Raw genomic sequence first — 17,502 nt, forward strand, 5'->3', positions numbered from 1 at the left:
AAAAATCTCACTGTTCTTTCTGTTATAGAACAAGTGGTCCAGGGATGAGGAACTTTCAGCTTCATTAAAAAAAATAATCTACTTTTTAACATTGCTGCAGTTTTTGAGTATGATCAGATGAAGGCTGAGGAACTGTACAGTTAAGCTGTATAAAGTCACAAAATGCCCAGAGAGGCTGAACATGAACTCCCCCTCCCCCGACCCACCCCAAGAAGTAATAGGTACTTTCTGAATTAAAAAAATGAAGTTTAGGGGCACCTGGGTGGCTCAGTTTAGCGTCTGTCTTCGGCTCAGGTCATGATCCCAGGGTCCTGGGACCGAGCCCCGCATCGGGCTCCCTGCTCCGAGGGAAGCCTGCTTCTCCCTCTCCCACTCCCCCTGCTTGTGTTCCCTCTCTTGCTGTCTCTCTCTCTGTCAAATAAATAAATAAAATCTTTAAAAAAAAATGAAGTTTAGAAGCAAAAAGTTCACCTTTAAAGAATGCATAGGCAGAGTGTGTTTCCTATGGTTACAAGGGTTAAAATGTTAAACAGATTTAATAAGCGTTTAGAGAAACATTTTTCTTTTGAGTTTGATCACTTTTAAAAGGATCTTTTGGGTGACATGACCTTCAGTTCTAATAATAGACCCACCGTTCTGGGTTTATGAAAGGAAAGAGTAGAAGTGAACATATGCAGTCTGGACTTCTTACCTAACCACTGCTGTAAGACAAATGGCCTTTAATTCCCGTCACTGTGAGGAACCCTCCAGAACATTTCATTTTATAATTTGTATGCCCATAAGACATCAGTTCGTGGTCTGGTTCAGTCAGCCATCAATCAAGGAGCTTGTGAGATGTTAGTTTTCTTCTTCTGGCAGCTTCTCTGTAGAGATTAATCTTGCTGTTGGGTAATAATTGAGCCTCTGCAGGTCCCATAGCTTTGCTCAGAGCAGTGACTGAATATTTAATACTGAAGCTGGAAACTTATTTTTTTGCCATTGTCTCCAACCCTTTATACTTCTTTCTGAATGGAACTGAACTCAGATAAAAAGCCCAAAGTACAACTTGGATTTGATGTAGAAGAATTCTATGACACCTAATTGCACAGATTTCTAAACTCCTTTTCAGACCTTGTAGACAGGAAAACAAAGAGCTTGACAGTATTGAATAATAAACATGACTTCTAGCCTATAGCTTGCATCAAGGTCCTCACCTTCCGTTTATCTTATCGACGCTGAAACCTAGAATCACATGAAAAATGTCCTTTAATATATACATTTTCAGAACTTAAAAGCATGGAAGCCCTTACTTCAAGTATCTTTTGAGGTTGGAGAAATTCTAGTGAGGGAAATACTATTCTGAGTAACTTGTGATTATAGAAGGTCATTGGATTATATAAAAGGCATTGATGGGCGCCTGGGTGGCTCAGTTGGTTAAGTGACTGCCTTCGGCTCAGGTCATGATCCTGGACTCCCAGGATCGAGTCCCGCATTGGGCTCCCTGCTCGGCAGGGAGTCTGTTTCTCCCTCTGACCCTCCCCCCTCTCCTGCTCTCTCTCTCTCTCATTCTCTCTCTCAAATAAATAAATAAAATCTTAAAAAAAAAAAGGCATTGATATTAGCTGAATTTAATGTCCTCCTCCCTTTCTATCCCTTCTACTGCTCATGTTCTTTCCTTTCCTTCCCCCTTGCACACAGCCTTATGGAGGTAAAATCAACAGATGATAAAATGCACATATTTAAAGGGAACAGTTTCATATGTGTGAACAAGTGTTTGCACATGTGGAATTATCACCGTAATCAAGATGGTGCACATTTCCATCACCCACACGTTTCCTTGTGCCTGTGGGTCATACACACTTCCTTTCTGCTGCTAGACATGAATGTACGTTTTCTAGAATTTCGTGTAAATAGAATCATACAGTATGTATGTTTTGTCTTCTTTACTCTGCATAATTGTTTGCAAGTCCTGTTGTGCGTGTCAGCAGTTCAATTATATTGCTGAGTAGTGGAAGTAGTCATATCCCATGGTGGGTTACACTCTACTTGGTTTACTCCTTCACCCGCTGAGGGACTTCTGGATTTCTCTGGTTTCTGTCTGTTACAAATAATGCCGCTCTGAGTGTTTGTGTACAAGTCTGTGAGCGGATGTGTGCTCTCCCTTCCCTCGGGTAAAAACCTGGGAGTGGAATGGCTGGATCATGTGGTAGGTGAATGTTTAACTGTTTAAAACTGTTTTCCAAAGTAGTTGTACTATTTTCAAACTTCACCAGTAATGTAGGAGACTTCTCTTTCTTCCACATCTTTCCCAACACTTGGGATGGTCTTTTTATTTTTATTTTTATTTTTTTTTAAGATTTTATTTATTTATTTGACAGAGAGAGACACAGTGAGAAAGGGAACACAAGCAGGGGGATGGGGAGAGGGAGAAGCAGACTCCCCACTGAGCAGGGAGCCCGACGTGGGGCTCAATCCCAGGACCCTGGGATCACGACCTGAGCCGAAGGCAGACGCTTAATGACTGAGCCACCCAGGCGCCCTTGGGATGGTCTTTTTAATTTTTAGCCATTGTAATTGGTGTAGACTGGAATTTCATTGTGTTTTAAATTTTTTTCTTTTCTTTTTTTTTATTTTTAAATTTTTAAAAATTTATTCTATTTTTTTAAAAGATTTTATTTATTTGAGAGAGAGTGCACATGCATGAGTGGGGATATGGGGAGGGGGGTGGCACACTCCCTGCTGAGCAGGGAGCCTGACATGGGGCTCTCCATCCTAGGATCCTGGGATCATGACCTGAATGGAAGGCAGCACTTAACTGACTTGGCCATCCAGGTGCCCCTCTTCTTTTTTTTTTTTTAAGATTATTTATTTTTAAAAGATTTTATTTATTTGAGAGAGAGAGCACAAGCAGGGGGAGAGGCAGAGGGAGAAGCAGACTCCCTGCTGAGCAGGGAACCCGACTCGGGGCTCCCCCCAGGACGCTGGGATCACGACCTGAGCTGAAGGCAGACACTTAACTGAGCCACCCAGGTGCCCCAAGATTGATTTATCTGAGAGAGAGTGAGCGTGTGTACTCGTGCAATAGTAAGCAGGGTGGGGGGGTGGGTAGAGGGAGAGGGAGAGAAGCAGATTCCCACTCAGTGTGGAGCCCTACAAGGGGCTCGATCCCAGGATCCTGAGATCATGACCTGAGTCCAAATCAAGAGTTGGCTACTTATCCAACTGAGCCACCCAGGCACCCCTAAATTTGTGTTTCTTTAATGGTTAGTGATGTTGAAAGCTTTTCATGTGCTTGTTTACTAACCATATGTCTTCTCTGATGAAGTTCCTTTTCCAACTTTTGTCCATTTTTTTAAAAAACTTGTTTTTTTTGTTCTTCAGTTTTGGGAGTTTTTATGTTTATTTAGTTTTTAAAGATTTATTTATTTACTTGAGAGAGAGAGAGAGAGAGCGTGTGTGCACAGGGGGAAGGGGTGGAGGGAGAGGGAGAGAGAGTCCCAAGCAGACTGTGCTCAGCCTGGAGCCTGACTTGGGGCTTGATCTCACAACCCTGAGACACTTACCTGACCGAGCCACCCAGGTGCCCCTTGGGAATTTTTTAAAAAATCTATTCTGGATATAGGTTTATTATCAGATACATGATTGTAAATATTTGCTGCCCCACCTATGGCTTATCCATTATACTCTTAACAGCATTTTTTTTTTTTTTGGAAAGTGAAGGTTCCTAATGCTGTTGTAGGCCAATTTGTTAGTTTTTTGTGTTTTTTTAAAAATATATTGTGTTTTTGGTGTTGTAGCAAAGGAATCTTTGCTTAACTCAAAGTCACTCAGATTTTCTTTTATGTTTTCTTATAGCAGTTTTATAGTTTTAGATATCACATTTATATTTATCATCCATTTGGAGTTAATTTTTATATGGTGGAAGGTATGGATTGATGTTTGCTTTTTTGCATGTGGGTATCCTTTGCACTTTTGTCAGAAGTCAGTTGTCCCCATGTGTGTAGGTCTATTTCTGGACTGTCTAGTCTTTTCCACTGATCTGTTTGTTCTGTATTTATACCAATTCCACACTGTCTTGATTCCTTTAGCTAGTCTTAAGATCAGGTTGTACTGGTTTTTAAACCTGATTCCTTTTAAAGTTGTTTTGGCTCTTTCTGGGAGACTTTATATAGAATTGGTACTATTTCTTCTGTAAATGTTTGGTAGAATTCCCCAATGAAGCCGTTTGAATTTGGAGTTTGCTTTGTGGGAGGATTTTTTTTTTTTAAACACTTTATTTATCTAATCAGTAGAGACAGAGAGAGAGAGAGAGAGGCAGAGGGATAAGCAGGCTCCCAAGGAGCAGGGAGCCCGATGGGGGACTCGATCCTAGGACCCTTGGGGTCTTGACCTGAGCCAAACGCAGATGCTTAACCATCTGAGCCACCCAGGCGCCCTTTGTGGGAGGATTTTTAACTACAAATTCAGTTTCTTTCAAAGAGTTCTGTTGAAGTTATGTTTCTTCTGGAGTGAAATTTGGTAGTTTGTTTCTCCGAAGAAATTTGTCCCTTTCATCTAAATTGTCAAAGTAATTGGCAATTTAATGGGTAATTTGCATCTTTTCTATTTTTTCCTGATGGATCTGGCTAGAGATTTATCAGTTTTTTATCAGTCTTTCAGTGAGCCAGCTTTCAGTTGTATTACTTTTCTATATTGTTTTTCTGTTAAAAATTTTTTTCATTCTGATCACTCTTCCTGTTTTCTGCATCTTTTGGTTTAATTTGCTCATCTTTTTCTAGTTTCTTAAGGTAGCTCTTGCTTTTTTTAAATTGTGAAGTATTTCAAACATACAGAAACTTCTAGGGGAATCAGAGTGTACCCAACACCTCAGATGAGCACTTTGGCATATTTACTCTTTATCTGTCTTTAAGTTATATAGTGGAAGACCTCGTCCTAATCCCCCTTTCACTTTACAGATCTAAACACTACCTTGAAGTTAATATTTCCTTCAACTTCTTCATTTAGGCTTTCCATATATGTATCTTTCCCTAAGTAATGCATAGTATTGCTTTCTATATTCTTAAAGTTTACATAAATGAAATTATCCTGTATGTGTCCCCCATAGCATTTTTTATTCAGCAGAAATTTCAAGATTCATCCATATAAATATAGATCTTTAGTATATAGGTTTCGTTAATTTATTATTTTATTTTATTTTATTTATTGATTTTTTAAAGTAGGCTGTATGCCCAGTGAACACACACATGACCTGGAGATCAAGAGTTGTTTGCTCTACCAAGTGAGCTGGCCAGGCGCCCCTGATTTGGTTAATTTATCTTTACCGCTTTGTAGTATTCTGTAATTAAATATATCTTTTTTAATGTTTCTTTAATAATACTAATATAGGTTGTTTCTAATTTTTTGCAGTTATAAAATGTAAAAATGACCTCCTTTTGCATTTCTCCTTGGCAGCGTAGGTTACAGATTCTGTATAGCCTATACCTGGAAATACAATTGCTAGGTTAAATGATATGAATTGTTTTCAACTTTATATTGTCAATTTCCTCTTCACAGTAGTTGTACTAACTTCTGTTCCTACCAATAAAAATGAGGATTTCCATACCAGGAATTGTATTCAGGTGTCAGTACTGAAAGCTGTTAGTGGTTTACTGAGTTTGTGGTTTACATCATTAAGGTTGTCCTGTGGTCCAAGTTGGCTCGTAGAGTTCAACTGCAATGTCCACACAGAGGAAGAGAAGAGGGAAGAACCAAAAAGTCTGTTCTGGAATCATCAGCCAATTGTGTTGACATCTTGTTGGCTGCCCTTCTCTACACAGGAGGCTGGGACATGTATTTTCAGCTGGGCACGTTGTATATAACAAAGAGGGGGTGGTTGTTGGGCAAGCCATAAACGTTTATTGACACAGATCTTATTGCTAACATTTGGGATTATTAAATGTTTCATTTTTGGCAGTCAGGTAAGTTTGAAGTTGTATCTTACTTTTAAAATGACATTTCCCTAATTACTGGCAAGGTACAGAATTTTTTACATGTGTGTTCAGGTCTTCTTTTCTGTGAATTGCCTATGGAATGGATATCCCTTTGCCATTATTCTGTTATACAGTTTTGTCTTTGCCTAATTAATTTAGCATAGTGCTTTAGTAATCAGGGTACTAATTCTTTGATTATATCCAAATAGATGCTTTTGTCTTATTTTTGAACTTTTGGTATGGTGTCCTTTGTCATTCAGAAATATCCATTTTAATGGAGTTCAATTTAGCAGGTCTTATCCTTTGTGATGTATTCTTTTCATGTGTGATTTGTAGAAGAAATTTGTCTCCTACCTGAAGTCCTGAAGAACTCTTATAAAAATGTTTTAAACTTTTGCTTTTCAAAAAGTCCATTTGGGATTTTTTTTGTATTATTTGTGAATGATCTGAGGTCATGACCTAATTTAACTCTTTTCTATCTGGAAGGCCACTGGTTCCAGCAACATTCATTACATATTCCATGCTTTTGCAACTGTCTGCTTTGCTACATCTGTCATCCTTCCAGTTTCCATGTGCGCATGAGCTTTTGAATCTGTTCTATTGTATTTTTACTTCCCCCTCTGTATCATTCCACTGCCTTTTATTATGATAGCTTTTTAAAAAGACTTTGTCTAGTAAACTAGCCTCCCTTCTTTAAAGTTGTCTTGGCTATTCTTGGCTCTACTTTTTCTTTTTAAAAAATATTTAATAAATTTATTTGAGAGAGAGTGCATGCACATGATTGTGGGGTGGGGCAGAGGGAGAGGGAGAGAGAGAATACCAAGCAGATTCCGCACTGAGCATGCAGCCTGATGCAGGGCTCTATCCCAGGACCCTGAGATCATGACCTGAGCCAAAATCAAGAGTCGGATGCTCAACTGACTAAGCCACCCAGGTGCCCCAGCTCTACTTTGCTGTAAGTTTTAGAATCAGGTTGTCCAGGTGCATGGTAATTTTTATTAGAATCTACTTGAGTTCTTAAGCTAATTAAGGGGAATCTGACATTTTTATGATCTTGAGTCTTCACACTCGTCAGCATGCTTTGCCTCTCTCTTTGGTCACTTGTTATGTCTTTAGTCACATCTACCATACGTTCTCATAAACGTTTTGCTGCTTTTGTTAGATACATTCCTAGGTGCTTTACAGTTTTCCTTTGTATTGTGTGTGGTGTCTTTTTAAACAGTTTATTTTCTGAGTGCTTACTGTTGGTGTATAAGCATGCCTTTGTTTTTATCTGGTTCTTGTCTCTAGGAACACTTGATCTTAGTGGTTCAGTTTTTCATCATCCTCCACCTTTCTTTTCGGTAAATCCATATTTAGTAATTCCTGCTTTTGCATTTCAGTCATGTGGGTGTCCCGTCTTGTGCTTGACCATGAAAGTAAGGTTGCTGTCCTGCTTTTTGAGGCAGCTCAGACCATCCTACCCCCTTAAAGCAGCTCCCTGATGCTGTTACCTATTCTCAGTTATGGTCAAAAGGAACTGCCAGAAGAAATAAGGAGTTACATTAGGTTCTGTGCCTTATCAACCACAAAGATCTCTCTGGGGCTGATTGCTGCCTTGTTCCCCCCTCCCCCCCGCCAAGTTCCAGTTTACTTCCTACCTTTATTTCCCCTGTTCTGTGTCTCTCTCCCTTGGCTGCCTTCCTGTTTTTCCATCCTTCCCCCTTCTCCCCTCATTTTCTTAACTGGCATTTTTCACACTGGCCGGACACTTTATTTTGTACTTTATGTCTGTTAACTCATTTGATTTTTGTTCTAGTCTGTTGAGGAAGGTAGGGCAACCCTGTTTCTGAGATGAGGGACTGAGGGGCCCAAGCTTACGTAAGTGGGAGAGCCTGGGTAATGAGTCAGGCCTTTTCAGACCCTAATATCAGTGCTCTTTCTGCTTTGTTATACTACTGAAATTAAGGTCCTTCCTTATTGTTTTTCTAAGGAGATGAGTTAAATGTGCTACCTTTTGCTCTAATAAAAAAATTCCAGTGCATCTATTAAGACGGGGTCTTTAGAGTCATATAAATTCAAGTGTTTGTTTTGGGCGAGGGGTGTTACTCAAGTCTTTTGTGAGCGTCCATCTGCAAGAGCACCCAAAGGAAAGAGCCACAGAGAGGGAGGAAAGACTTAAATGAAGACACCAGAAGTAGAAGTTCACTGTGCCAGATACGGTTTACACGTAAGCGTCGTGTGAAGCCGTGTAGCTACATGCCTGTGCTGGCAGGTGTCCGTCCTGTTGTTACAGCGCTGTTCCCGGTCTCCGTGTTCAGGGCAGCCTGCGCTTCCTGTGTGTAAGAGCACCACCCCTGCTTTGTAGGTGTTGACGGGGGCCAGGAGCTCAGACAGCAGATTGTGTTCACGGCTCTGCCACTGATTGGCGTTGTTGTCCTGGGCACGCCGTTGTCCTTTCGCGGGCATGCATCCCCTACGTGGTCCGACATCTCCGCGGATACAGCTGGATCCATAAATTAGTAGCATGCAAACTCGTTTGAGACCATTTTTGTCATCGTCCTGATAGCTGTTTTCACGCTCGGAAGGTCCTTCGTGGCCCTTGTCCCTGTGTTCACATCCTCTCAGGTCGTAAGAACCATGGTGTCTGCTCGTATTCCGTGTGTTCTCGCGCATTCCTGTCGCCAACCATGTAGTTTTCCAAGGAACGGAAGATTAGATAAGCCCTTGAATGGTGCGCCATGCCCTCTTGGGACATCGTTCGGTGCTTTTGAGTTTTGTTTCTGGGTTTTTGGGTTTTTTTTGTTTTTTTCTTTTTGGAGTTTATGGACAATTTGTTTAATTAGATTTCCAGTCATGAGACGACTCTATCAAAGGGTATAAATACTTTGTTTTCTCTTGTTTTATTGTCAAATTGCCTTCTGCCTGGTTTAAAACACACTATGATGCTGCCAACAGTGTTTGGATGATTCAGTTAAATTGTAGCCAGCATTCATGCATCTAGGGAATGTTTACTGAGGCCCTGCGCTGGCAGAGTGTGTGTGGGTTAGGTGAGGGAGATGGATGACAAACATAACAAATAAGTTATATTTTCTATTAGAAGATTTCAGCACAGAGCAGGGGAGGGGATGCTGAGAGTTGGCATGGCCTGCATTTTAAATGTCAGCCACTGAGAAGGTGGCATTTGTACGAGGATGGGAGGCATTGGGGTTGCTCTGTGTATTTTTTTCTTCCTTTTTTTTTTTTTTTTTTTTACTAATTTTAGAAATTTATATAGAACCTCCAGATTATTGTAATTTACTTTCGTTGTTAATGGCAATGAACAGTTTCCCACATTTTTTATGTTTGTATTTAATTATGGCAAAATTTGATATTCTTACAAAAGCACAAAAGTTTCTATGTAAGACTGTCCCTGTCTTTACAGTTAAGAGTGGGGAAATTGGGAAATAAGTTTATATTTACACAGGAGGAGACTATTCTGCCCAGGGCTTTAATGAGGAACCAAAAATTACCTCCAGTGCAAGATTAAGAAGAAGATTGTTTTTTCTCTAATTGTATTTCTAGTTTAAGTAAAGGAAAACATGGTACTTAATACTAAGATGTAAAGGAATAACAGATATTTGTTATTTTATAGGGTGACTGTTGGATCTGTATGGAACTCATGTCTACCTCGTTTGATAAGTTTTACAAATATGTATATAGTGTATTAGATGATGTTATTCCAGAAGAAATTTTAGGCAAAATCACTTTAGCAGTAAGTACCTGGTTTTCAAATTGTTCATTCTGTATATACTTACATAAAGATGCTGCTGGAGTTTTGAATGCACCTATCTGAATGTCCTTCACAGAATGCTGTTGACCTTCCTGGAAAATCATTTGTAATAGGAAAAGAAACAAAATCACTTCTGTGGGGTAGTTAATACAACAAGTCATAAGAACAATTTTCAAAATATGTTTTATGTAAAAACTGTAATATTTTGTTCATTAAAATCACAATGAACCATAATAGATTGTGCTGTAAACAAAACCAGAAAAAGAAGTTTTCTGTTCCTTTTTAGCCCTGTTGCTGTACTTTTAAATAGGTTATATTCTCACCATTATCTCTGAATTAATCAAAATCACAGCATTCTCCTTGAAGTCCCTTCATTGAAACTCATAGACAAAATATCTTTCCTGTGTTTAAGATTTGAGCTGTCTGCTCTAAAATATTGAAATTTTTGACTAGCAATTTCAGTAACCAGCATTGCTATCAATTTGGCCAATTCACTTTTACCAGAGTACCGAAAAGAAAAGAGGTGCTCTTTTACATGTGTGTTTGTAGTTTTGAAAGTGAATTCCTGATCATTTTCTTTCTTGCTCTGAATCTTTTAGTTGACAAAGGTTGTTCACAAAATTCTTTTCAATGGAGTAAAATTAGATTCTTAGAAAGCCCTAAGAATCTGAGCTAATGACATGATGTAGGTTAGTGGATGTGTAAAATAAGTTTTATAGGAAGTTGTAAGTTAGATATTCTGGTTGCACGTAATTTTCTGCCTCTTCCTTTCCTGCATCCTCCACCTCCAGTATAGTCTGCCTTTTGATGGCCAGTTGATCCTGTTTGGTCATTAAGAGTTAATGTAAAAATATATAGACAGTTTCTGAACTGCATTTTAGTTGTGAAAGGTGTGTGTGTGTGTGTGTGTGTATAACAGGAATTTTAAAAATCAGATTAAAGTCATAATCTTAAGTTTCATGTTAATAATTTATTTAGCCAAATTGGTGCATAAATTTAAATATTTTATGAGCTAAATGTTACATACCTTTTCATATGATTTTATAAAAAGAAGCTGAGTTATTCTAGGAACTTGTTTATATTTGGAAAGATATATGACATTTTATATTGATCATTTTTGTCATCTCTCTCTCTCCAGTGTACCAGACCCAATATTATCTTGGAACTTTTACTATTCATAATAATTATAATGTAACAATAGTAGAATAATGAGAGTAGCTAATGGTTATTGAGTGTTTATTTGCATCAGGCTAAGATCTTATGACATTTTATCTTCATAGTGACTCTCTGTGGTGATAGTGTAACCCCCTTTTTACAGATGACAGATCTGGAGCTTTATACAGTTAGTTGTAGGTGGTAAATGATTTAAGCCCAGCAGCCTGATCCCAGAATCCTGCTCCTAACCACTGTGATCACAGGATGATCGTGAAGTTGGAAAACATAGACAAAATTATTTTATTGTATATTGCAGTGTGTGTAATATAGATACACAGATAAATCATTGGTTATATATTTGCCTATGTTTCTAGACTTGGTGATCATCCTTTCTATTAAGCACAACATTTAAAATTACTTTGTGTTAAATCTCTTTTTGCTAATTAATAACCCAGTGAACACAACAGGCCCAGCTACTTGAAACATGACAAGTTCTGCATTCCTGACACCCAGCAGCTTGATGGGGCAGAGACTTGACCATTTGATAGCAAGTGGTTGGCATGTTCTTTAGTTCCCTTTTAGTTTGAGGTTGTGGGAAATTTTAATTCAAGTCCCTGTTCCCTGTATTCCTGGAGAAATGCCTGATTTTCTGATCATAAGCAGTGATCAAACAATATTGTAAATTCTGCATAAATTGCCATAGTGGTTGAGCAGAGATACTTTGACTTGGCCAAAATTACTTTGAAGGCTAGCTCTGGGCAAAGGTGAATGAATAATTACGAGAAACCGAGGAAATTTGGAAAGACTTACTTAAATTAGAGTTGACAGTGGAACCAAACTGTGGACTCTCTCATACTGAATATTTCCATTCTTGAAAAGTTTGAAGTTGCAAGAAATGTACAACTTTGTAATGACTTATTAAAAAATTATAAGTTACTGGGTTCTTTTTAGCTGTCAGGGAACAGCATGTAACAGTAACTAAGTTTTCAGATCTAAAATAATCATTTAGCATCTTCAGTTAACATAAAAAGTGGGCAGAATATTGGAATAATTAAGCTTAAAAGAATGCAGAGGGCTCCTAGAGCTGTTACCTATGATGAGCTGCATGCTGTGTGACTAAAAGGATACTGATTGTTCACCCCATCTTTGCTTTTTCTCCCCAGACTGTGAAAGCACTAAACCACTTAAAAGAAAACTTGAAAATCATTCACAGAGGTGGGTACGAATTCTTTTTTATAGATTAGAAATTAATATTTTTCCTTAAAAAAAGAAATTATTATTTTTCCTTAATAGGAAAACATTATTGAAAATTACAGTGTCTCTTTATGAGCTTTCCTGAAATATGTGTTTTGTTTTGTTTATTTTTAAAGATTTTTTTTATTTATTTGACAGAGACAGCAAGAGAGGGAACACAAGTAGGGGAAGTGTGAGAGGGAGAAGCAGGCTTCCTGCTGAGCAGGGAGCCCGCTGCGGGGCTTCATCCCAGGACCCCGAGATCATGACCTGAGCCGAAGGCAGATGCTTAATGACTGAGCCACCCAGGCGCCCATGAAATATTTGTATTTTTAACAAAGCATATTATATGTACCCTACCCTAACACTATTATTATTTTTTTTCCCTAAAGCTTTTGTTATTAATTTAGGGTATTTTTTTTTCCTTTGAGATTCTATAAATTTCAGCTTAACTTATTAGTATATTGAGCTTAGAAATTGAAACAGATTTTGCTGCAAGGTTCTTCTTACTCTTAGTTGAAAAACAACTATTCATTTACTTGATAGATAATGTTTCTCTGCGTATACAAATGGGCCCAAAGGTGGTCCTGGGGACATTCAAAGGATCTGGAGGATGGTACCTGGAGCATATTAAAGGCATGCTACTGTCCCTTTCAGGTGTTTCTTCTTTACTATAGAGGATATTTTGGCAAATAGAGATGCTTTAATTATTGTACATTGAAATTCTTCTAAAGTGTTTCTATTTGTGAGAACAGTGATCTTGGACTTGTTGGACACAGGTCCAAATATAATTTGATGTAGATTTATTGGAAGCCAGTGGGAATCATGAAATTAATTCAGCAGATAGATTAAATAGTTGCTCTTTTTATTACTATGCTAGACTCGGGGTGGTGGGATGGTGGCTTTGAAGAGGCACATAAGTTCACTTTCCTCAGGAAACTTGTAATGGAGAAACCCAAGACAATACACGACAGTGTGGGATTCAGCCTGACAATAAATAGAACAAAAAGTAAAAGGTTGTATTCAGAGAACTGAAAAGCCTTACATTCTAGGAAACATAGTTTCTAGTGGTTAAAGAAATTAATAATTGGTGCATTTATTTAAGTAATTTTAGTTTGGGGTTAACTCAAGACCACTGAAATTAGTTAACCTTGAACTTCAGAATATTTCACTTAATTTTGCTTTGGCTTAATGCTTGCTAAAAATAATTTTAGATAGGCTTCTCATTTTCTCTTTTGACCTAAAATCATGTAGAGTTAGGTCCCTAAACAAAATTATTTTGTTCTTCTTGTAGTTCATTGCATTCTTGTTTTGGGATTTTTTCCTTCCTTTTTGACTGTGTTTTGCACTTGGGAGTAGTATTACCCTTAGGGCACTTAACAATTCCCTTGGAGATTCTTGTCAATCACAGGAAAGCACTAAGATGGTGACTGAGGAGTAACTGAATAAATGGAAAAGCTTCAAAAATAACTTTGGTTTTCCTATTAATAAATAAAATGATGAATTTATAGCAGCCTTTTTTTAAAAAAGATTTTTATTTATTTGAGAGAGAGGGAGCACAAATGGGGGAAGGGGCAGAGGGAGAGGGACAAGCAGACACCCCGCTGAGCGGACGCTTAACCGACTGAGCCACCCAGATGCCCCAATATAGCAGTCTTTTTATTAATTAGGATCAGTTGGCTTTTTTGCTACAGTTAAGAGTGCTTTTGATCACGAGTTACAAAAAATCCTGGTAACTGCCTTAAACTTCAAGGAAATTCACTATCTGTCCTAAGAAGCCCAAGGATAGGGCGGCTCCAGGCACAGTATGTTTAGGGCTTAAGCACCCTTCCTTTGGTTCTACCTTTCTTAATACGTTGGCTCCATCCTCAGGGTGGTAATGACCAAAGCAAGTCCCCAGTGTCACATGCAGACATGACAGCCTCCTGGAGAAGCGCTCCCTCTTCCTGTGTGGCTGTCTTAGGAGCCGGGACATCTTCCTTACATCGCTCTAATGTTTTCTCTTGTCCCATTCACCAAAATTGCTTCATGCCCTTACCCTAAACTGGTTCCTGGCAGGGAGCATCAGGCGATCCTGATAGGCTTGGACCAGTCACACCTCGGTTTGGGGAGGTGTGGTTATGGCTACGTGGAGGAGGGGATCCCTCCATAAAATCAAATGCAGGTCCCATTAGAAGGGATGGGGTTGGTGGGTAGGATGGGTGCTTGATAGGCAGTCAGCATGGTCAGTGATGGCAGGAGACCTTTTCTGGATTTTTTTGTAGATCCCCTTCTGAGTTATAGACAGATGTTTTTGTATCTTGTATTTATTTGTATCCTTTTTATTCATTGAGCCATGACAGTGACAATGAAATGTATAGAAGCATTGAGACAGGGTTGGAGAATTCATGAGCAAAGGGGGAGAACTGACGGACAGTTGGATTAGTACATAGTGGCGGTGAGCTCATGGTCAGTGAGGGAGTGAAAATGAATCTCAAGGACGACTGGAAGAAAAGGTTGGTTGGGGGAAACCTGATGAAGTCCTCGAAGGTCAGAAAAAATCTCTCAAGGAGAAATAGTTATTAAGTGGATGCATTTATTGAATACAAATAAAGTTCAGGTACTGTAAAAGGTGTTTTAATTTCCAGAGTCCTATGAATTAGCAATCGTTTTCATTTTGTAGATGACAAAATTGTGGTTGCGGAGTCAAAGTTGAGTAGCTTGCCTCAGGTTACACTGTGAATTTTGGACCAGATTTTGAACCTTTGCTTCTCTGATCCCAAAGCTGTGGTCTTTTAGATGTACTGGATTGGATACTTTCCTAAGTTAGATAAAACTCGATTTTAACTAAATTGTGGGTGTATAATTTGTATAGTTTGCATTTAGGTGGATAGTCTTTGACATACTCTAAAGTAACTTGGTGTACTCTTATAGATTAAATTCATTCTTCATAATTTGACCAGTAGGTAATGAATTTGAAGCAAGTAAATGAATATTAAGTCTTTTTTTTTTTAAAGATTGATTGATTGATTGATTGATTGATTTGTGTGAGAGAAAGAGAGCATGAGCAGAGGGGAAGCAGACTCCCAGCTGAGCAGGGAGCCCGATGTGGGGCTTGATCCCAGCACCCTGAGATCATGGCCTGAGCTGAAAGCAGATACTTAACCTACTGAGCCTCCCAGGCACCCCAGTATAGCAGTCTTTTGATGAAAACGAAGAAAGCATTATAGAATGCCTGCATTTATTGGGAAGTATTTTTGATACTGAGTTTTTAAACATTGGCAGTCAGAGCACTGTTTCCTCATTTTTCCTCATCTTCTTACACGTCTGAATTTTAAGGATTTGATCACTTAATCTTGTCTAAGGTTTTTTGGTATTTTTGCTTAACGCAGTTCAGAATGTAGCTCATTTGATCGATCACTTGTGCACGAAATGACATCTGTCTCTCTCTCTCTCGTAGATATCAAACCTTCCAATATTCTTCTGGACAGGAGTGGAAATATTAAGCTCTGTGACTTTGGCATCAGTGGACAGCTGGTGGACTCCATTGCCAAGACAAGAGATGCCGGGTGTCGGCCATACATGGCAGTAAGTGCAAAGGCCAGACCTTCCTGCTTGGTAGTCTTTGCCCAGAGAGCCTGAGCCCTTGGGTGTTCTCCTTCTAAGGGGTCTGCCATTGGTCATGCAGTTTCACCATATTAGAATATTTTCCTCTACCCTAAAAACCACACTGAGGTTCTAGCTTCTCCACGAAACTATGATACTATCCCAGTGAACTCCTGTTTCATTGTCTTACTCTGTTTCACTCATCCACTAGATGGTTGATTAGTTCTTAGAAGGCCTCCATGTTTCCAGCACCCCATATGCTCTCATGACTGTCGTAGATAACATTGTAGGATCAGGGATACTATAGATCATGTGTCCACGTCATCCATTAACACATGGAAAATGTGGCTTAAGCCACTCAGTGGTGCTTCTCTTCCAGTTGGAGAAGAATGGGAGACTGGAGTTCCCAGAGTTCCTAACAGAACTCAGTACGACTCAGAATCTGAGGCTATGTTCTGAATATTGTTGTCCCTTCCTTAGAGGCGGATGAAGCACACTGACAGGTTCGGGGGTGGAGGTCTTGGGCATTTGCCAACCTAGAACCTGTTTCCCCTCAGGGAGACAGACTTACGCTAGCCTTTGACACGTGTCACACTCCTCTTACCCCAGCACATACGCTGTGCCTACAGGCTGGATTTTGATCTGTATCTGATTGGAAATTTAGTGTCTGTATTTTAAGCACTTCCCTTAGGTGTTGGTATCTTCTTTAATGTGTCCGTGGTTCTTTGGGGACCAGCACGCTGCTCTTAAGTGGTGACACATAGGCTGTGCAGACTATGAGACATTTCCGTCAGCAGCTTCGGCTGCAGTGTTTATGGACTTGTGTGTGCATGCACGCATGCGTGTGCGTACAAAAAGAGACTTCCATTTAAAGTTTGGGCTTTGTGGATGTTGACTGGTGAGGCAGATTATTGGGAAAATTTGGAAGGTCTTGCATTCATTATGATATTAGGGGTAAATGGAACAACAATTTCAAAAGCAAGAAATAAAACATATTAAACACGGAGCATTTGGGAAGTCATACAATTTACACATTTAGTAATGATGCCCTGAGAATTAACTAGAAGCTGTTATTACACTTGTAGGACTTGTCACAGTACTGAGGTTGACTAAGGGTTTTTGCTGTGTGACACTGACTAAGAATTATGTTTGATTTATGCAGGGTTTTTTTTTTTTTTTAAGATTTTATTTATTTACTTGAGACACACAGAGAGAGAGAGCATGAGCACACACGAGCAGGGGGAGGGGCAGAGGGAGAAGCAGACTCCGCACAGAGCAGGGAGCCTGACGTGGGGCCCCATCCCAGGACCCTGAGATCATGACCCAAGTCAAAGGCAGACCCTTACCTGACTGAGCCACCCAGGTGCCCCTGATTTATGCAGGTTTTAAAAATGTAACTGCAGCCCAGCTAGAGCTGAATGTTTGAATTCAGGTAACTTTAAGAGAGAAGTAGACTTTCAGTTTTTGTGTAGAAATAAGGTTAACAGGCCCAGGAGGGGCAGGGCTTTTCTTTCCCTGCTAAGCTTCTTCAGCCTTGGAGTCAGCAGGCTGATGATAAACTCTCTCTCTGCCTCTGATCTTTATTGGTCTAAATGAAATGCTTCTTTCCGTTCTAGTCTTTCAAGGCCGTATAGATGGACAAGAGTGATTGGCATTCTTTTTATTACAAGCCTTGTGGTTACTTGACTCTTCTTTGATGCACCTTGACCATAGGTCTCAGAAATGTATCTTGTCTTTTTATTTAAGATTTATTGTTTGTCTTTAGTCTATAGGAATTACGATTTCTTTTTACATTATTTAACATGAAGATGTATAAAATGTAGAGTCGAA

General features: G+C 39.3%; 1 protein-coding gene across 2 annotated transcripts in view; it reads left to right on the plus strand.

The window, feature by feature from the left end:
- Window positions 1–17,502, plus strand: part of MAP2K4 (mitogen-activated protein kinase kinase 4) — a 135,550-nt gene that overhangs the window by 83,170 nt on the left and 34,878 nt on the right. For both annotated transcript variants that reach the window (XM_034989626.1, XM_034989625.1), the window contains exons 5-7: window positions 9,562–9,681; window positions 12,018–12,069; window positions 15,527–15,654. In XM_034989626.1, the coding sequence (XP_034845517.1) occupies window positions 9,562–9,681; window positions 12,018–12,069; window positions 15,527–15,654 (300 nt within the window). The remainder of the gene's footprint in view (window positions 1–9,561; window positions 9,682–12,017; window positions 12,070–15,526; window positions 15,655–17,502) is intronic.

Source organism: Mirounga leonina, unplaced genomic scaffold (assembly GCF_011800145.1).
Source record: "Mirounga leonina isolate KUSES-001 unplaced genomic scaffold, KU_Mleo_1.0 Mir_488, whole genome shotgun sequence".
Lineage (NCBI taxonomy): Eukaryota > Metazoa > Chordata > Mammalia > Carnivora > Phocidae > Mirounga > Mirounga leonina.